The 18,799-nt window shown below is 44.6% G+C and overlaps 4 protein-coding genes across 4 annotated transcripts; 1 reads left to right on the forward strand and 3 right to left on the reverse strand.

Moving 5' to 3' along the window:
- Positions 1 to 7,866: 7,866 nt before the first annotated feature.
- EDB93DRAFT_1141011 (armadillo-type protein) lies at positions 7,867 to 9,749 on the reverse strand. The gene is made up of 6 exons (XM_041449298.1): positions 9,441 to 9,749; positions 9,351 to 9,378; positions 9,165 to 9,298; positions 8,872 to 9,049; positions 8,468 to 8,801; positions 7,867 to 8,403 (listed from the first exon to the last, which is right to left on the reverse strand). Exons 1-6 carry the CDS (start codon positions 9,645 to 9,647, stop codon positions 8,235 to 8,237), a joined length of 1,050 nt encoding a protein of 349 aa, XP_041308626.1. The 5' UTR covers positions 9,648 to 9,749; the 3' UTR covers positions 7,867 to 8,234.
- A 790-nt stretch (positions 9,750 to 10,539) lies between these two features.
- EDB93DRAFT_1083595 (uncharacterized protein) lies at positions 10,540 to 11,833 on the forward strand (the record flags this gene model as incomplete). Its single annotated transcript, XM_041445769.1, has 3 exons — positions 10,540 to 10,645; positions 10,701 to 11,398; positions 11,447 to 11,833. 3 exons carry the CDS (start codon positions 10,540 to 10,542, stop codon positions 11,831 to 11,833), a joined length of 1,191 nt encoding a protein of 396 aa, XP_041308627.1.
- A 1,258-nt stretch (positions 11,834 to 13,091) lies between these two features.
- On the reverse strand, positions 13,092 to 14,333 carry EDB93DRAFT_320933 (uncharacterized protein). Its single transcript, XM_041456078.1, has 2 exons — positions 13,987 to 14,333; positions 13,092 to 13,925 (listed from the first exon to the last, which is right to left on the reverse strand). Exons 1-2 carry the CDS (start codon positions 14,149 to 14,151, stop codon positions 13,365 to 13,367), a joined length of 726 nt encoding a protein of 241 aa, XP_041308628.1. The 5' UTR covers positions 14,152 to 14,333; the 3' UTR covers positions 13,092 to 13,364.
- A 1,789-nt stretch (positions 14,334 to 16,122) lies between these two features.
- On the reverse strand, positions 16,123 to 18,135 carry EDB93DRAFT_1141033 (uncharacterized protein). The gene is made up of 13 exons (XM_041449299.1): positions 18,000 to 18,135; positions 17,878 to 17,936; positions 17,658 to 17,821; positions 17,487 to 17,550; positions 17,338 to 17,441; positions 17,204 to 17,286; positions 17,150 to 17,157; positions 16,943 to 17,095; positions 16,876 to 16,891; positions 16,780 to 16,822; positions 16,714 to 16,722; positions 16,622 to 16,659; positions 16,123 to 16,567 (listed from the first exon to the last, which is right to left on the reverse strand). Exons 1-13 carry the CDS (start codon positions 18,020 to 18,022, stop codon positions 16,411 to 16,413), a joined length of 921 nt encoding a protein of 306 aa, XP_041308629.1. The 5' UTR covers positions 18,023 to 18,135; the 3' UTR covers positions 16,123 to 16,410.
- Positions 18,136 to 18,799: the final 664 nt, after the last annotated feature.

An 18,799-nucleotide genomic window follows, 5' to 3' on the forward strand; every position in this document is an offset into this window, starting at 1 on the left:
CAAGAATGTGATGAAGCCATTGCTGCAGCCTTTTCAGAAGGTTTTTTAGGACAAGAAGATTTATAATACATGATGGTGGTAGGCTTGGTGGATACAGCAGAGTAGTGGGCTAGGTTGCTTGACTATATACATATCATGTTACCAACATGTTAATTTACATGCTGAAAGGTCGGTTGAAACTGGTTTTACTGGGTTTTGAACCGGTTGGACTCCTGACCAGAACTGACTGCAAGACACTTCTGATCTGCAAAGACTGGTTTCTGTTGGTCCGGTTCAAGTCTGACCATAGTAACACTAAATTAAGGACCAGTTCAGGTCCAGTTGCATCAAAATTAGGCAAAAAACCAGACTTAACTGGACTTTTAAGCTCTAGTCTCACCCAAATATGTTACGACTTGGATAGTATCTGTTGGCGACGCTCAAACAGAGCATGTGTCGTCAACGGTCGAGGACGTCCTTGGGCTAGCCCAAGGTTAGGGGTCTTACTTGGCGAGGCTTCGGCAAGTAAGATTTGACGCCTATGTCCAAATCGGGTAGCTTACGTCAAGTGGGTGTGAGACGATGAGCTGTATCTGCCAAGGCTTATGACACCCAAAGGTTAATCGTAAGATCATCGTTAATTAGAAGGACAGAAGTCCGACTAGTTAACAGGGGCTTTGCTCGTCGACGAAGTCGATGAGTAAAGATCGAGACTAAGGACTTATCCGCGAAGAGCAGATAAGAAGATAGAATATAGACTGCTGGCTAGGCAGAAAGGATCACTCTGGTGAGAGTAGGAGGTCAAGAACCAAGTAGATTCAAGTTAAGGAATATAGTACATGGTAGCAAGTTTATATAGAGGACAGGAAGCGTATTAGTGGGTGATAACTCATACTACCAAGAGAGGTAAGCGGTAAAGGGTAAGACTATAAAAGGAAAGCACGTTCGAGGTGAGACACGAGTGATCCTGAACGTGCTGATAAGAAAGTGAGTCAAAGATCGAAATAAGAAGTGAAATGTGCAGGGGCACGATCATGCAACTGCGGAGCTAAGTATAAGTACACATGTGCGACTGTGCACCGAGTCATAGATCAGGAAAGGGAACTGGGCAGAGGGGATGCAGCATGCGTCGTATCATAGGTTACCGTCCGGATGGTAGGGGCAAAGGGACTGTCCACAGGATCAGTCAGGTGGTGGGACAGAGCATGGGTATGCTTCATCAGCAAAAGGGTCCAGCCAGATGTACTGGCTCTGTTGAAGCGACAGGTAGAGGGCGAAAGGAAATGCAAGTATGACGAGGATAACAAGGGCAAGGTCGGGGTAAGGGTGTGATGTGAGGGCTAATACGAGGAGGATGAGGAGAAAAATGGTAGGGGCCCAAGCATCTAGATGTTCTTGTAACAAAATATATTGGCCTTCAGACATTTCTCCCCTCAATTGTGTGATACAGTGACACCCCAAGACCATGTGTGATTCTACTGTGTGAACCCTATTCTTAAGTCATGTGCCAGCATGGGCCCAGTCTGAATACCCACATTGACTCTGATGATGTAGAGCCCACCATGAATATTTTACACTAAGCCTAGTGAAGATTTTTATGGTTGATTTGAGTATGAGAAGGCCAAATAATGCTGAGAAAGTCCATATAATGTCTAGTAATGTGTGAATTAGTTCCTAATTTATTTGTTCATGCCACAGTCTGACTTACCTGACCCACAAGGAGGTAGTAGTCCATTCTTGTGGAGAAGGCCCATCCATGAAAACAGAAATATTAGTCCTAAGTCATCTGTGGCCCTGCTTGTTTGCATGAATCTTGTGTCAATGTGAGCAAAGACAACAGCAAGGGTGAGTGACCCCTGAGTAGATGCCAAGGATCCAGCAAATGGAGTCTGTGTCACAACCCAAATAACGAATTAACGCTTGGGCAGAGACTAGGACTTGACTAAGGTTATCGGACAAGAGAGAGAAGAGCAAGTACGTCTTGGATTGCTACAGTTGTAGATACAAGAGGTTTGAACTAAGGAACTATCGACCAAGACATGCTAACTATATACAACTATTGAAACGGAGATTGAAACTGAGTTACAACTACTGACCAATCATAAAATAGAAAAGGGAATCGTACCATAGAACGTCGTAGAATATTAAAGAAGTATCACGTGACCATATCTTATCTTATTGTATCTTATCTAATCTAATCACAATCAAAGAACTCATCTTCTTCATCAGTCACATCGAAGACACGTGTCGTGGGCGCTAATGGAATCTCTGAACTGGTAGACGCTTTCGGGGTAGGGTTAGGGTTTGTCTTAGGCACTGTGTATTGGCGCTTAGGAAGATTCAAGAAAGAATAGTGTTTTGTTAAAGGTACTCGTGACATTACCCCCTCTCTAAGGTGAGTGTCATCATGAACGAATGAAGGTCGGATATTCTTTTCTCTCCATCGTTTGAAATCTTCCGTAAACAGTACTGAGCTATTGATTCTTCAGTATTTTCCAGCTGCAGCCATGGGATTTTCTTTGTGGAACTCCGCTAAAGGAATTGGAGCATTCTTCAAATTCTCTTCTGGCTCTCAAGATGACTCTTCCTTCGGGTATCCTTCCCATTTTACTAAGTATTGCAGCTTTCCTCGGAATAATCGGCTATCTAGCACTTCTTCTACAGCAAATTCTTCCCGATCGTCAATCAATTCTGGAGGTGGTTGGTTTGGGGGAGGATGAGGAATCAATCGAGATGCATGATATGGCGTAAGCAATTCTACGTGGAAAACCGGGTGAATCTGATATTTTTCCGGCAATTTCAACTTGTAGTTCACTTCACCGATCTTCTCTAGTATTTCGAAGGGACCTAGACGACGATCTGACAGCTTTTGACTCGGACGACGTTGTTTAAGATTCTTTGCGTCAAGCCAGACCTTGTCTCCTACTTTATACTGAGGTGCTTCTTTTACTCCTTTGTCGTAGAATCGCTTCATGCGCTCATTGACCATCTTAAGAGTATTTTTGGCATCATCTCTTGCTTCTTTCGTTTGATCAACTCTTTCATCAGCAGCGGGGATTACGGACATAGAGTTTGGATGAATCGTGAAATCTGGGTTATACCCATAGAGAACTTTAAACGGACTGTGACCAGTTACTGTGACTGCATTGTTATGTGAGAACTCTGCTATCGGCAGCCAAGACACCCAATCATTCTGTCTGTATGACATGAACATCCGCAAGTATTGTTCGACTTCTTGATTTACGTGTTCAGTCTGTCCATCGGTTCTGGGATGATAGGAGGTCGACGCAGACCATTTCGTTCCTAATCTTTTTGATATTTGTCCCATAAACTTCGATATGAATTGAGTTCCTCTATCTAAAATCACTTTCTTCGGTGTTCCATGATGTTTCCATACATTTTTCAAGAATAGCTTCGGAAATACCCTTCGAGTCTACATCTTTGGTGGTGGGAATGAAGTGTGCTTGTTTCAAAAATCAATCAACGACTACAAATATGCTATCACACCCTTCACTCTTCGGCAAATCCACTATCAGGTCACAGGTGATTATCTGCCAAGGTCCTTCCGGAACTTCATTTGGCTGTAAAGGCCCCGTTGGTCTACTCGGGAGCACTTTCATTTGTCTGCACCTATCGCAACCATCTATGTAATCGTGGACATACTTCGTCATTGAAGGCCACCAATAGTTTCTGGAAATCAACTCTAAGGTCTTAGCTCGTCCAGGATGTCCAGCCGGTGGAGAGTCGTGAAACAACTCCAATATCTCTCGGCGGATCTCTTTATCATTTGGAACGTAAACTAATCCTCGGAATAACACCAATCCATCCTCCACATTCCACTCTTTGATTCCTCTATGCAATTGAACCGGTGCCGCTTTTAGCGTTTCTAGTGCTTTAGCAACTTCAGGCTCTCGTTCTGTGCATTTTCGTATCTTTTGGAGTAATTTTTCTTCTCCATGCACCAAAACTTGACCTCTTTTAGCAGCTTTTACGGTAAAGAATTGAGGTTTCAAAAGAATGCGATTTGAGTTGTCGTTTTCTACCCCCCCTCTATGGTCTGATCTCCGAGAAAGACGGTCTGCTTTGTCATTAACCACGCCAGGCTTGTGTTGAAGTGTAAATTCATACTCCGCCAGGAAAAGACTCCATCTGGCTTGCCTTCTGGTCAACTTCTGACTCGTCATGAAATATTCTAGGTTCTTATGATCCGTCCATATCTCAACCGGGTGAGGTGCTCCCTGCACGTAGTGCCTCCACTCTTCCAACGCTCTAATGATCACTAGTAACTCTTTGTCGTGAATGTCATAATTTCTTTCTGCATCATTCATTGACTTAGAGTAATATGCTATCGGATGCCATAATCCATCTTCCATCAGTTGAGAGAGAATTGCTCCTGTTGCGTAATCGGAAGCATCAGTTTCTATTTTCTTTTTCTTCTCAACATCTGGCATGACTAAGACGGGGGCTTCTGTGAAATGTTTCTTTAATTCATCAAAAGCTTTCTGTTGTTTCTCCGTCCAGTCCCATTTGACATCTTTTCTTAGCAGATCATTCATTGGTCTGGCTATATCCGAGAACCCAAGTATGAATCTTCGATAGAAGTTGGCAAAGCCCATGAATGCTTGTATATCTTTTACGCATTTGGGAACAGGCCATTTCAATACTCCTTCTACTTTCACAGGGTCCATCAACACATTGCCTTCTTCCACAATCAATCCAAGGAACTCGACTTTAGACTGTTCAAAGCTACATTTCTCAGGCTTTAAGAACAGGTCATTCTCCTTTAACCGTTTCAGGACTTCTCGTACCACCTTTTGGTGCTGCTCCCTATTTCCATTCGTAAAGACCATAATATCATCAATGTAGACGACTACTGTTTTGCCATCTATCAGGTCTCTTAGAATTTCATTCATCATAGTTTGGAAGGTTGCAGACGAGTTCGTGAGTCCAAAATACATCACGGTCGGTTCGTGGTGACCAAACAGCGTTTTGAAGGCCGCCTTCCACTCATCTCCTTCTTTCATGTGAATATTGTTGTACCCCCATCGTACATCCATCTTAGAGTACATTGTGGCACCGGTTAAAGCATCAATCAAATCTTGAGATCTCGGTAGCGGATATGCATTTTTAACCGTCTTCTCATTAAGCTTTCTATAGTCCATCACCGGTCTTAACTTGCCATCTTTTTTGGCCACAAAGAAGAAAGGTGCTGCTACTGGAGATTGTGAATTTCTAATACGTCCCAGTGCAGTCTCGGTTTTCAACCATTCTTTCAATGTATCCATCTCTTTGGGTGACAACGGATAAGGTTTCGCATTTGGCGGAAGATCGCCCTCATCTTTAAGATCTATCGCATGATCCCACTTCTTTCTTTCAGGGAAGCGCTTAGATTCTTCTTCTGAGAAAACTCCCAGGTAATCATGAAGCCAGTCGGGTACCATTTCTTCTACCGACTGCTTCTTCTTAGTAGCTTCTTCTGCTACCTTCTGCTCCGTGGCGACCGAGGCTTTGTATCAAATCCATAATCGTTCAGGACTCTCCTCATCTTCTATTTCCTCCATGGTCGTTCTCTTAACTGCCACGTCTTCCTCTTCATCTTGATCTGCCATTACAGGCAACAAGCCGGATACATCATTGACTTCTTCCGACTTTTTCTTTTTCTCAGCCCTGTTTCGGAGTCTTTTCTCCTTCTTAGTTTCACATTTCACCGGGCACTGTGAAAGCGAAAACTTCCCTGCATTCCAATCAATCTCAGGGTTGTGGTATCTCAACCAATCGATACCAATGATCACATCATCGCTTCCTAGATCTGTAACCATGAATGCTACTTTTTCTTCTTCATGGTTGCCGACTTTAAGACCTAGTTCAGCGAAGTGAGTCATCGATCCCGAGGCGTTAAGAGATCCATCAATGTTTTTAACCTGAATCGGACACAGTAATTTTCTACAACGAATTCTGTTCTCCTTGACAAAATGTTTGTTGATAAAGAGCGTAGATGCTCCACAATCTACAAGAGCTTTCAAATCTGCAGATTTGTTCTTTCCTTTCAGCATAATGGGAAGATAGAAGTGTTCTGATTTTGTCTTTAAATTTACTTCTTCTACATCCGCAAAGTTCGCAAGGATCGAGTATCTACTGCCCGACTTGTCTGTCTCTTGTTCCTCTAAGATTCTATTTCTTCTAGAAGCTTCCCATTCCTTAAACCATTTAGGCGGTTCTGATGCTTTTTTAGCAAGTGCTTCTGCCTTGGCTTTCAACTTAGCCAGCATCTCTTTGCCTTCTGATGATATGGTCCAATCTTTGAACCATTTGGGAATTTCTGATTTCTTCTTCTTCGCTTCTCTATGAGCTAAGAAATCTTGGAACCATTTAGGAGGTGTGGAGCTATCTGAGGAGGGAGGGGAATTCGGAGTTCTGCAGTTTCGTGCAATGTGATTCGGCTTTCCACATTTGTAACAATTGAACGGCTGTTTAGGCCCATTCATAGCCTCATCAAGTGCGTGAAACTCATGTAAGGAGTAAGTCTTCTTAGTCATTGTACCAGTTGTATTCTGGAACCCGCTTTACTAATGATGTAAGAAGTTTGAAGGGTGAGTCGTAACGGCCCTTCCGGAAAAGGAATAATGAAGTGGTGGACGAGTCGTAACGGTCCACCCGAAAAGGAATGATGATTAAAGGGAGAGGGAAAAAGGAGTACGTAAATGGAAAACTGAAGCGGTCCCCGATACTAATCGGATCTACCTCGTACTTCAGGGTCAAAGGGTTCTTTAGTCAACCCTACTGACACTTCCCTATCTACTAACTAAAAGAAAGTACATAAACTACACCTTTGTTAAGTGAGAAAAATGTGGTGTGCTTCGTGTGTGTTACTTCTCAATCACCGTAAGGGTACAGACCAAGGACAAGTTATCACTCTTCCAGCCGAAGCTTACAAGTGCGAGTCTCACTTGGATACTGTATCTAAATCCTCTTGGTAATGATGGTAAGACTATCCGCAGATGCGACAGTTCTACTAAACTCAACAGAAAGGTACTACGTGCGTACGAAGGAAAAGGGTAATCGTAAAAAGGAAACTATAGTAACGTGAAGCAGGCAGGGTTTTGGGCCAGCACTTCAAGTTGTAGTGAGACGCCTAATGTCGTCAATGCCTCCGTATACTGGCGGCTGCAATGTAAGGCAGGGCCTGGTATAGGACTACTAACTACGAAAGACTAACGGTAGAGAAAACGCTCAAGTGAGCAAAGGAAAGGGTTTCAAAGAAAAGGGTCGCGGTTGTTTAGACCAGGCAAGATAAAATGTGTAATGGATGTTAGACGTATGTCTCGCGCAAATATGCTGCTGAGAGACACGTGTAACGACGAGTAAAGATGATCGTTTGAATCGTTGGTCAACCGTTTGGTCGGCCAAGGCTTCAAAGGATATAGTAATGGATGCGAGCAGTATGCGAGAGTCGGAGTCTCCTATAGTTCAAACCTAATGTCACAACCCAAATAATGAATTAACACTTGGGCAGAGACTAGGACTCGACTAAGGTTATCGGACAAGAGAGAGAAGAGCAAGTACGTCTTGGATTGCTACAGTTGTAGATACAAGAGGTTTGAACTAAGGAACTATCGACCAAGACATGCTAACTATATACAACTATTGAAACGGAGATTGAAACTGAGTTACAACTACTGACCAATCATAAAATAGAAAAGGGAATCGTACCATAGAACGTCGTAGAATATTAAAGAAGTATCACGTGACCATATCTTATCTTATTGTATCTTATCTAATCTAATCACAATCAAAGAACTCATCTTCTTCATCAGTCACATCGAAGACACGTGTCGTGGGCGCTAATGGAATCTCTGAACTGGTAGACGCTTTCGGGGTAGGGTTAGGGTTTGTCTTAGGCGCTGTGTATTGGCACTTAGGAAGATTCAAGAAAGAATAGTGTTTTGTTAAAGGTACTCGTGACAGTCTGGCACATAGTAGCAAGGGATGGTGTAAAGAGATAAAAAGATAGATATGATTAATATGGGCATCAGGCTTAGGATGATAGTCTGTCTGCTGCAACAGCTGGTCATGATGAAGGTTAAGTCTGAGTAATGATTATCAATGACGGTTTGCTAGGGGCGAAGGTGTTTTGCCGCAGCACATGATCACTGCCGCACCACTACATAACGCCTGGCTGTGCTGTCGTGATAAACAAATATCAAAAAATGCCATTTCATTCCACCTCAAGTACGACCCCTACTGCATGCATCCCACTACGACCTCACAGCCTCACTCAACTCCTCCCACTCCCCACTCGTCAATCCAAAATTCAAGTTCTCCTCTCGTTGCATCATAGTAACCCCTCCCAAGAACCCCCAGAGACTGCGTTTCTGGGTAGGTGAAAACATGCCATTGCAGCTCGTCGCAAACGTGTATAAGATCCTATGTAGTTCCGTCCCAACATCAACACAAGATCATACGGGATTAAGATTAGGATCGGACTCACCTAACAATATTCTCCTGAAATTCGTCATCCTTGTCCATCTCGCCATCAACACCGAACGGGACAGGTTCAATCAATGCTGATATCAACGCATCGAGTAAAGACCCACCCTGCTCTCCCTCGTTCTGAATTACAGCGAGCGTGAGAGCAGAGGTAGAGACGGACGACGGATCAGAGAGCATCGAGGCATGAGAATTTGCGTGGACTTGGGGTGGTGCGTTCTCTGAGGTGGGGAGGCTCATGTTTGGTTGGAGATTCACCTCAGAGGATGAGGAGGTTGGGAGGAGCAGTGTGTTTAGCAGGAATGTTGTTTTTCTGCGGACTCGGATTTCTGAGTCTAGTGTTCGTCGGATGTGTGAGTGTCGATCATCATGAACAGAGGGTAGAAGTTGTGGAACGATACGCACCTTCCAGACACATTCTCAAAGCGCTCCATCCGTCCACCACGCTCATCTTTTGCACAGCAGCAGCATTCAGTTTCAGTAGGCCAGAAAGCGCGTATAGAGCTCGTGAGCGGGTCTCAGCGGAGTTGGATGAGGGGGAAAGGGATTTGAGAAGGGTGGAGAGGGGGTCGAGGTCGAGATACTGTTATCAGATAGAACGTGAACACAAAGTACTGTTAGTTATAGTGAATTGAATGTGAATCATGAGCCGAATACGTGTTAGGAAGAGGGCGCATTGAAGAAGAAGGATGACTTACGGCGAGTTGAGCAGCTGGGTTATTTTGCAGTGCGGTGCCGATTATCCACAGGGTTTGCATTCTGAGTGCATCGCTCGTACCGGATGTTAGGAGTAGATTATGTAGGGGTTGCCATATCCCTAGTTTCTTTAGGTCTGTGTCATACCATTCGTTAGATCAGAATCAATCAATCCGCGAAAGGATCACCATTCGCATTATCGATATTCTGAACTAGCTATATTTCATGTTTCATGTTGAGCACATGAAGCGTTTAATCACGGGATGAAAGGGACGGACCATCTCGAGATCATCAAGAGCCTGTAATCTATCGTCTTCAGTTTGCCTTTCATCGAGGCCTACTGTAAGAGCTTCTTTCATGAGTTGAGCATCTGGTTTACCGAGGATGTGATCGATGATTCCAGGATCGAGTTTATTGGAGGTGGTAGTGGGTGGGTCGGTGCTTGGGTTGGAGTTTTCGACGCTCCACCGGAGGAGGGATTGCATGGTGATTGGGTTGGAGAAGACTAGACTTAGTTCGGAATGGACGGCATGATCTAGATTTGCGGCTCCGCGAAGGATTGGGACTGTCGGAAGTTTAAATTGTTTCTAAAAAGTTTTCAAATTTAGTAGACGTGCTCAACGTCCGTCGATGTAAACGGTGAGTTGTGTTTCCATTTGTTGGTCACCGGAGTTCGTGATGACTATCAGTACTTTACCACATTCCGAACATACATGTGGACGATATTATTGATTTCAGCCTTGTCTGACATTATTTTCTTTTCTCGTTTCGACCAATGACTGATTTTTTTTTTTTTTTTTGCGTTTCAGGTATCACCCAAAAATGTACGTCTACGGTCCACCTGAAATCGCTGCCATCTTCATAATTGTGGTTTTTCATGGATGAAATTTATTCGATGGGCGGACGGAATGTGGTGCTCCCGCGAAGTCTCCCGGTGTACAATGTGGAGATGGGAGCATTATCTTGTTGAAATGCATCGAAAGCTGATCCTTTTCATCTTTTCTCTTCTATACTGTCGAGATCGTGATGCTGATATGGTTTTGTCATAGCATCAGCAACGTGACTAGGTTTCGGCAGTGGGGGGTATGGACAAGGCGTGTAGTTGAGTCGGCGGCGATTAGTAGAGTGTAATGATACTTGCAATGGTTATACGAGCTGAGTCGATGGGACACGCGGAGGGTCTCACTGTGCATGCTCAGGCGTATAAAACATGAAGTAGACTACTGGTCATTGCCAACCAACTCGATGCATAGAGGAGTTATACAAACAGTTGCTGCAGCGTTACCTCACATGGCAAGTCAACGTCCATGGGATCCAGACTCCGAGCCGACAGCGCATAGTTCAACCAACGCTTATGCTGACCTAGGCTTTGCAATTATGAGCTCACCAGCCGGTAGTATCATTGCCAGTCCTAGTCCACAGAATAACGATGAAGACGACGACGACGTTGAATGGGAGCTTCAAAACAATGGATTGTACATCGGTTCGTTCCCCTGAACATCATGGCGCCAGCTGGTTTTCTTAACCTTTTTTCCTAGGCTCATACTCTCGAATAGTCTTGATGAATGCTTTGGTTCCAATTTTCGCAATAGTGGTTTTCACTGTGCTGGCATTCCTCCCTGACTTGGCTTGGCCCATAGCAGATTTCCCTTCTCCGTACCCATCATCTTTCCCCTTCCCACTACCTCAAATTCTCATCTCCAGCGCATTCTTCAGTCTCACTCATCTCCTCCGCGTCCCCCTATTCTCACTCGCCTTTCTCCTACTTCCTTCAGACTATGCATCTTTTGCAAGTACATTCATACATATCCTCATCACAAATGGTCTTCGTCTCGCATCACTCGTAATTCTTCAAGTCAGGCACACAATGGACTATCCCATTCCTACTTGCCAGGACCCTGCTTTCCGCACTGTGTGGTGGCTTTCCCTCAACTTTGCAGAGGTGCTTGCTGCTATTGTACAGGGGTACCAACAACTCGCCCTTTACCGCGATCTCATGGTTCCAGAGGGAAGAGAAACAGAGTTCCTTGAACGCATAAAATCTGGGTCTCTCGACGAACCCGAGCCAGTGCTAGCAAACCCGCATTCCCCACAACAGGAACACGACACATTCGGAGACGCATTAGAAGACGGAGAAGCTCGAAGCGTGGAATCACGCATCGATCGTGGGTTAGAGAAGTTGCTTGTGATAAAGATGAGAGATGAGCTCGAGGAGGTTTATGGGCTTCCTGTCATCGTGCGTGCCCTCCGCTTTTTTAATTAACACCCTAATTATTCCTCACAGAAAATCCCAGTCTTCATATCCTGTCTCCAACGTTTCAACTCCATCTTCCTCTCCATAGGCCTCACCCTCCTCCTCAGCGCAGCATACCTCCGTTCCCCCCTCTCCGTCCCCCTCTCAGATATATCCGGCCAACTATCATTCCTCCCTGTAACAGACCAACTCAGAGGTTTCCTTCACGCGACTTCACACACGCAATCCTACGACAGTTCATACATTCCACTCATCATAACCGCTCCCCTCGTCCTCCTCCTCCATACAAGCTTAGCAGTGCTGCACACGCCAACCTTCCTACCACGCATAGGCGTGCATACCGCTGCCTATGTCGGCGTCTTGGTCGGTATCATGACCTTTTTCGCGGGTTTGGCTGTTTGGGGGGCGTTGTCCTAGGCGACCTGGTACCCACATACATATCTTGTGCTGTGTCCGATTGATACGTGCTGTTTGAGCGCGTGTATATACATGAGGACAGAGATCTTTGTTTAGTCGTTTAGTTTCTGTGTTACATGCTATGATCTATGGTATTTATTACCAATGTCGACGGAGTCATTTGTTTCTGTGCCACCACGTCCATCGACTTGACCCATACGAATGAACGTTGGGAAAGCCAGTACTTACAGGTCTATTGTCTCACTGCCTTCCTTCGAGTTCGAAGCTTCAACATCGAACCTTTGTGACCTTTGTGTTACCTGGTATACTGATAAACTGAGGGCCCAGGTAAGTGCTTAGATATCCCTCCTGTGATCCACTAAACTTCGATTTCAGGCTCGTGATGACTTGTAATTTGGTCTTTCTGGCTTTTGATGAAGACCGTCACGCCGCGTATGTTTTGACGTGCAAGACTGGGAGAGGGAAACTTGTAAAGACTTTGGTATGTGCGCTCTCGTCGAGCTCGCTAATTGCATGCCCACTCGTCACAGACAGATGCAACCTCTCCCACCTAATCAGATGCTCCTGGCTAGGTCCATACTCCACGAAGAAGATGAGCATAAAGATGCTGTTTCGCGAGAAGGACAACTGGATGTGTATCTGAATCTCATTGCTCAAATTTCAGTTTTGGTGTATAAGTCTCGTCTTGACGCTCTTTACTACAAATTTACTAATCTACTTCCATAGCCATTCTGACTAAATTCGACACAGCGGACAAGATAGGTAGTCCCTCCAAGCATCCAGATTTCTCACATTTCTTTTTGGATGGAAACGCAATATCTGAATCCTGAATCCGGTTCATTGTGCATGACTGTCGCACCGTAGTGATGCGAGACAGGGAGAGGGGGGGTCTTTGGTATGTGTGATCTTGTTTTATTCAACGCGTAGCACGCTCTCATTATTCTGCCTTCCCCGTAGATCTGCATATGCCCTCCTTTCTCCCTCATCACAGAAACGACAACATCACCAACACGTCATAAGAAAACCCTTTCGAAGCAACTTTTTGGCAGTCAAGGGTCCGTGACAGTAATAGCCCATGAGAAAAAAAGTGCTTGTTAGTCAATCCATTCTTTTCTCCTTCCACTTGCAGCCTCCAGGTTCCTCTGAAAAACGTAATAGTTTAATGGAGTCGAATAGGGATCCTATCTCCCTGAGCGCCACCGCACGAGGTTAGTGAAACACGGTCATTATGGAAGTCCCCTTCCCGTTTTTGCCACTCGTTTGTTTGCTTTTTTGGTATCGAGCGCGCACATTATGTGATGTACGAAATGATATTGTCCATTGCAACAACAAATGAGGCAAGAATCTGCTTCGTACACCGCTTCATTGCTTCAGTATAATTATTTCATAGACAAAAGTGGGATGGTCCACCAGATAGTTCCTGTACACGGTGTACATCATATAATCAACTCTATAGAACACCGATCCCTGCATTATAGTACAAGTACAAAAAGCAAACTGGTGCGCCCAAAGCGCCTAGTATTATATTTCATCAATAAACCCCAGGAATAAGCCGGTATTTCACTTTCTTTGCCCAATTCTCCCAGTCTTGTCCCAGAGCACGCTGCAACATCTGGTCCTCCTGTACAGGTCGGCTGATGGAAACCCAAGGGGTTACTGTGATAAATACGAAAAAGCCACTCATTGCTAATACTTTAATAAAAGGCACTTGTAAGATCCCAGATTGCCTCATCCACGATCCTTGACTTCCGTACATGATGGCGACACCGATACCTTGAAAAAGGAGACCGGTGTAGCTCGGGTGGCGCACCACCGAGTACGGCCCGCTTGTCACAAGTCTGTGCTCTTTTCTGACGCTGAGGTGGAAGCTCCAGAGCTTTCCTAAAGTCGCCATACAATATAGCCTCAATGCGCCGCCAATCGCGATGGAAATACTGCCAGCAATGAAAGCAGGGGTGATTGGTGTAGGGTGAAGAACGCGCAGAAGCTGCACAACTCTAGCGCCATAAATGCCTCCTGGAACATGCGAGGGACTTATATGCATGGCCAGGATGTTAGCCACTTCAGCAGAAGATGCTGCCCATGCCATGATCTTATATTGTCATTGTCCACAAATTAATAAAGACAGCTACGAGAGGTTACGAGCAACCCACCTGCATTAACCCCATACCGCGAAGTTTTATAAACCATTCAATGAAGGATTCGAGCGGCGAGTGAACCACCCTCTCTTTAGATGACGGTGGTGAAGAAGGATCAGTCAACGAGATATGGAGGCCAACGGCGGAAACTAGGATGAAGGGGATCTTTAATAGACTCATTGTGTGCCGCTGTACTTGGTCTGGAGATGTTAATAGGAACTGGTCAAGTCGGAGGAGTTTTTATAAGATGGATGTCTGTTCTCAGCCACTTGCATATGATATACTTACTCTTACCTAGTGCAGGACGGTGAGCTCGTCAGATGGAAATATCTCCGGGTCTTGCTATTTACAATATCCGGTTCCGAATGAAACGGGTGGGTGAATACATATCTTAATCGAAATTGGACAAAATATTGTGGCTCACCCTGAGCTGTGTTGTTTTGAATGAGCTGCTCACCGGACAGATTCGCGTTCGGAGGGTAACCTCTTCTGAGCTACATGACCGGCGAGTCATTCACGAGAAACATGATTCCTGGATCCAGTGGATGTTACAGTCCATGCTTATATCTAGAAGCAAGTCCATTAGCATTATACTTTTCTTATTGATTTTGAGCGTACTTTGGATAATAATGGTGAACGAACTCAAACAAAGTTTGACAGACCTGTCATTATGCATTTCGAACAGAGGCACTGCCGCCACCGTAATGCTGAACGCACTCAAGGAATGTTTGACACATCTATCATTATGCCATTCGAATAGAAGTACTGCCGCCACTGGATTGATGATCAATCACCTGGGAGTTTCGTCGCATTTATGACCAGAGAATGCATCAATGAGTTGGAGAGTGAACGGCACATTCAAAAGTCATCTTGTGGCGAGCGAACCATTCTTCATCTCCCTCGAAGCCTGCCAGTGCGGTTATCAAGAATATATTATGTCACGCCAATTGCGCTGTTCAGAAACCATGTGTTTCGGAGACTAAAACTTGACCTATACCCAGTGAGTGACAGTGCCAGTACTAGATCACGACACCATGTACCTTCAGGGGCAACTTCCACATCATCCAGGAAACTGCTGAAAAGTCGACACAAAGTTGATATGAGCAGACGATGAACTTGAACATGTGAATATCAAGTTGTTGAGTATCTTCGGATCCTGCTGCTCACGCCACCCGGTTCCCGTGAGTGGTTAACCAGCTTAACCATAACTGGACATGGCGTACTCACCATACAAAGTCAATGAGATGTCATTTTTTTGAGCTACACGACAGCCGCAGGAGCCGCTCATGAGAATCTAGATGATGTTTGTACTACACCCTGAAGTAATCTCATCAGCGTTACATTTTTCTTATTGTCTAAGTGTTCAAATAATTGGACAGACTCATCGTTATATATGCACGAAGTACTGCCGCCACCGAATTGATGGTTGATCGCCTGGGAGTTCCATCGCCTGTGGAATCAATATTTGTTTTGAGATATTTCACATAGCTCATCGTAGGCTTAAAAGTACGCACCTCATGGGAAGCGGATGCGTCAATGAGTCGAAGGGTGTTTAGCGCATCAAAGGTGATCATGTAGCGAACGAACCGTTCTTTATCTCCTTCGAAGCCCGCCAGTGCGTCACGGTCAATGAATTTCCTGCCAGTGGTTATCAAGACATATATGTAACGCTGACTGCGCTGTTTAAAAGTCACTGTGTAAGTGTGTTCGAGTGACTGAAGCTCGGCCCATCACGATATTAATGATATCCAACGGATGACACTTGCCGGGTTATTATACATTCCTCACGATAAATAAAAACATAGATATTTCCCCTCCAAATGCCTAACATTCACTTCCCAAGCTTCAACGATCAGAGAAGGGCAGGCTTTGGGAAGCACCTATATATCGATGCGAAGAAAGAGGTAGAGATGAGGAATGATTCCTCATCTCTCCGCAGAACCCGGAGGGTATCCATCTTGCTTGTTTGGGTGCTTCGGGCTTAGTATTGCTGGCTTATTTTCCGCGCGTGGAATTGACTGACAGGTTGGGCTGGCGTTCGTGAGTTGTTCAATTGATCCGGTAGATGGAGAACGTGGTTTGGATTACCTAATAATGTTGGAAATTGGTTGCCTCCCTTTCATCATTTTGGTGGCACGGATGAGTTATGTCATCGTTATCGCAATAGTGCGACTCTTATGTTTTGGAACCAAAGGCGCATGAGAGAGGAAATCGTGACATGTATCTGCCTATTTTTTTTCTTCTTTTTTTCGATCCATGTTTATCATCCGGGGCAGTGCCCTAATATGGTAGACCAAACATACAAGTATTTACTGTTAGATTCTGTTTGATTATAAGGTACATTTAGTATGCGATCATTCGAGATGCGAGGACGGGTAAAGCCAGCGCCTGCATAACGCCTTCTATATAGGTACCGCATTTTGGCATCCAGCCAACTTCCTACCAATAGTGAGAAGAATTCGTGGACTGTATGTCAAGTCTAGTGGTAAGGACAGGGAGGCAATTGTCATCATCCTGGGTGGGGGCGGAGAGAATGCCAGCATCAATCGATTTGTGCAGGTTAAGCATCAGCCGCGAGATTAGAGTAACAGAAATGCTGTTCCGAGGGCATATTCAAACTTTATCCATGTATATCGCACCAGCCACTCACCAGCTAGTAAATGTGCTCAGCCAGCCCATGATGGTACCCTTGCCGATCACTCGTGAATAGTCATCAAAAAAAATATTATGGAGGTTGCTCACTGAACCGCACTGAATCCATGAAGCTGTGAGTGCGCGACCCAACCAATAAGTTATCTGTTGACTCACGTAGTATGTCAGGATGTTCGGTATATTAAACAGTGTCATCACCCTTAAGCGATAGGGGTCAAATTGACTTGAATCACACCTCACTGGTAATCTCACCCGAAGTACATCACACCTGCATTCGGTTAGTTCAGTGTTTAGGATACTAATGTAGCGAAACACTCACCATCCTGAAACATGACAGAAATAATATTTCTTCTGGACCTCGTCAGAGATAACCGCAGTAATCTCCTGATTTTGAAAATCCTAGTCACTGTGAGGACAAAGATGAGCAATTCATATAAAAATAGGACCACCCATGTCATTCCGAGGCCTGCGACTGAATAAAGTCAGGGCATTAAGCTACATGCAAATAAGTCTAGAGTTCACCAACCAATGGTTCTGCAACAATGTTTAAGTTTGACCAGGCGCGTAGAAAATGACGTACTTCTCTGTTGTAAATGTTGTATAACAGGCTCCTCCCGGCAAGATAGTCACAACAGTGCCTGGATAACGACCAAACATCACTGTCTAGAAACGATCAGTAGATTTCATAGCCAAACATTCTATGCAAACACACACAGACACAAAAGCTCCTCCCACAAAGACAAAGATGATAATTACTAACAAAGCAAGCAAGAGTTTGCTGCGACCGTAAAGAGCATAAATGCGAAGAGTCAATATAACTGAAATTTTGAGTAATGAATTCTCAAAATAAACCATTCACTCACGGCAAATGATAAATGCTTGCAAAAAAACGAGCGCTTGTTGTGATAGCACGAATGTCGGACAGCTAAGTCTTTGTTAAGCAGATGGACAGATATTCGAGAACCAGGATCAAACCTCTGCGGGAAAAAGTCGTGAGCCTGCCATGTTAAGACATGTATGATAAAATGTAAGACCTCAGCTGAAGCATGCAGGAAATTCCCAATCAAGATATAGATATTTGCCAGTAGAGCGACATAACGATTGAGCAGAAACAACGCTGAAGACAACGACTTTGGACGACACCAAATAAAAACAATTTCTTCTGTGAGGGTCGCCATATGGTCGCATATCAGAATAGCTAGTATATTATGATGTTAACATATGTCCTGACGGCAAAGATAAAAACCCTAGTACTGATTGGCACCAGAATGGCGCAGATGGAGTAGTAGGACAACAACCTAACATCAAGAGTACTAAGAGTCGCTATTAGTAGTCTGTCAAAATACATGGTGCCGAACTACGAATGCACGACTCACATTTGTTCTTGGATGATATCCATTACGATGAGACAATATGCAGCAGAGAAGTATTTAAGTTGGGCATGGTGGTAGGCGCAATATCATATATATATCATCAAACAGACTGGGCCATGCAGATGCCGTCATCCAACCTGTGCAGGCAGTGTGTATGCAAACCCATTATACAGCAATTACTTTTCAGTCCTCCTAGAATCCCAGAACGTTTCAGTGCTAAGTTACCAGCGCATGTGTAACTTCAAGCGTTCATCAAACTCATAGTACGGCGTTACAGAATAGCCCCATTGTCTTTTGAGTGCACATGTACTAGGTCACTAAGGCCGGCTCTTGTATTCTAGGCGCCTTGTGTATCATACAGCAGCCTCGCCTCGTGGACTTGTTTCCTCTTTAGCGTTCATAACAGCCAGAACGTTCGGGATTCCGTTTAATCCGCTGGCACTTCTTCCTGTTTTCAAGTCAATTTCCGATCTAACGTGTTAGTCGCCATTGGCGATGCACTTGGCATTGCATCTTTACTATGGCAAGTTCCTTGCCGCATGTCCAGGGTCCTTGGAGTCCGAGTTGGGAGTTTGTTCCTGGCTTTTGCGGAGAGGGCAAGTTGAAAATAGTATTTGACGCAGCAAATTTGTTTTACATGATGGTAACTATTTTACGCCTTGTTCGAATATGTTTGAGCCTCCTTTATACCCATGAAATGCTTGAGAGCTCGGTTCTCATGAACGGCAACGTTTTCATCTCATAAAAGGTAAAAACTACTCGCCCATTGCTCGTTCACATGATATTCATGGATCTGATCATAG

The sequence above is a fragment of the Suillus bovinus genome (assembly GCF_016758785.1).
Source record: "Suillus bovinus strain UH-Sbo-P2 chromosome Unknown EDB93scaffold_21, whole genome shotgun sequence".
In the NCBI taxonomy this organism is placed as follows: domain Eukaryota; kingdom Fungi; phylum Basidiomycota; class Agaricomycetes; order Boletales; family Suillaceae; genus Suillus; species Suillus bovinus.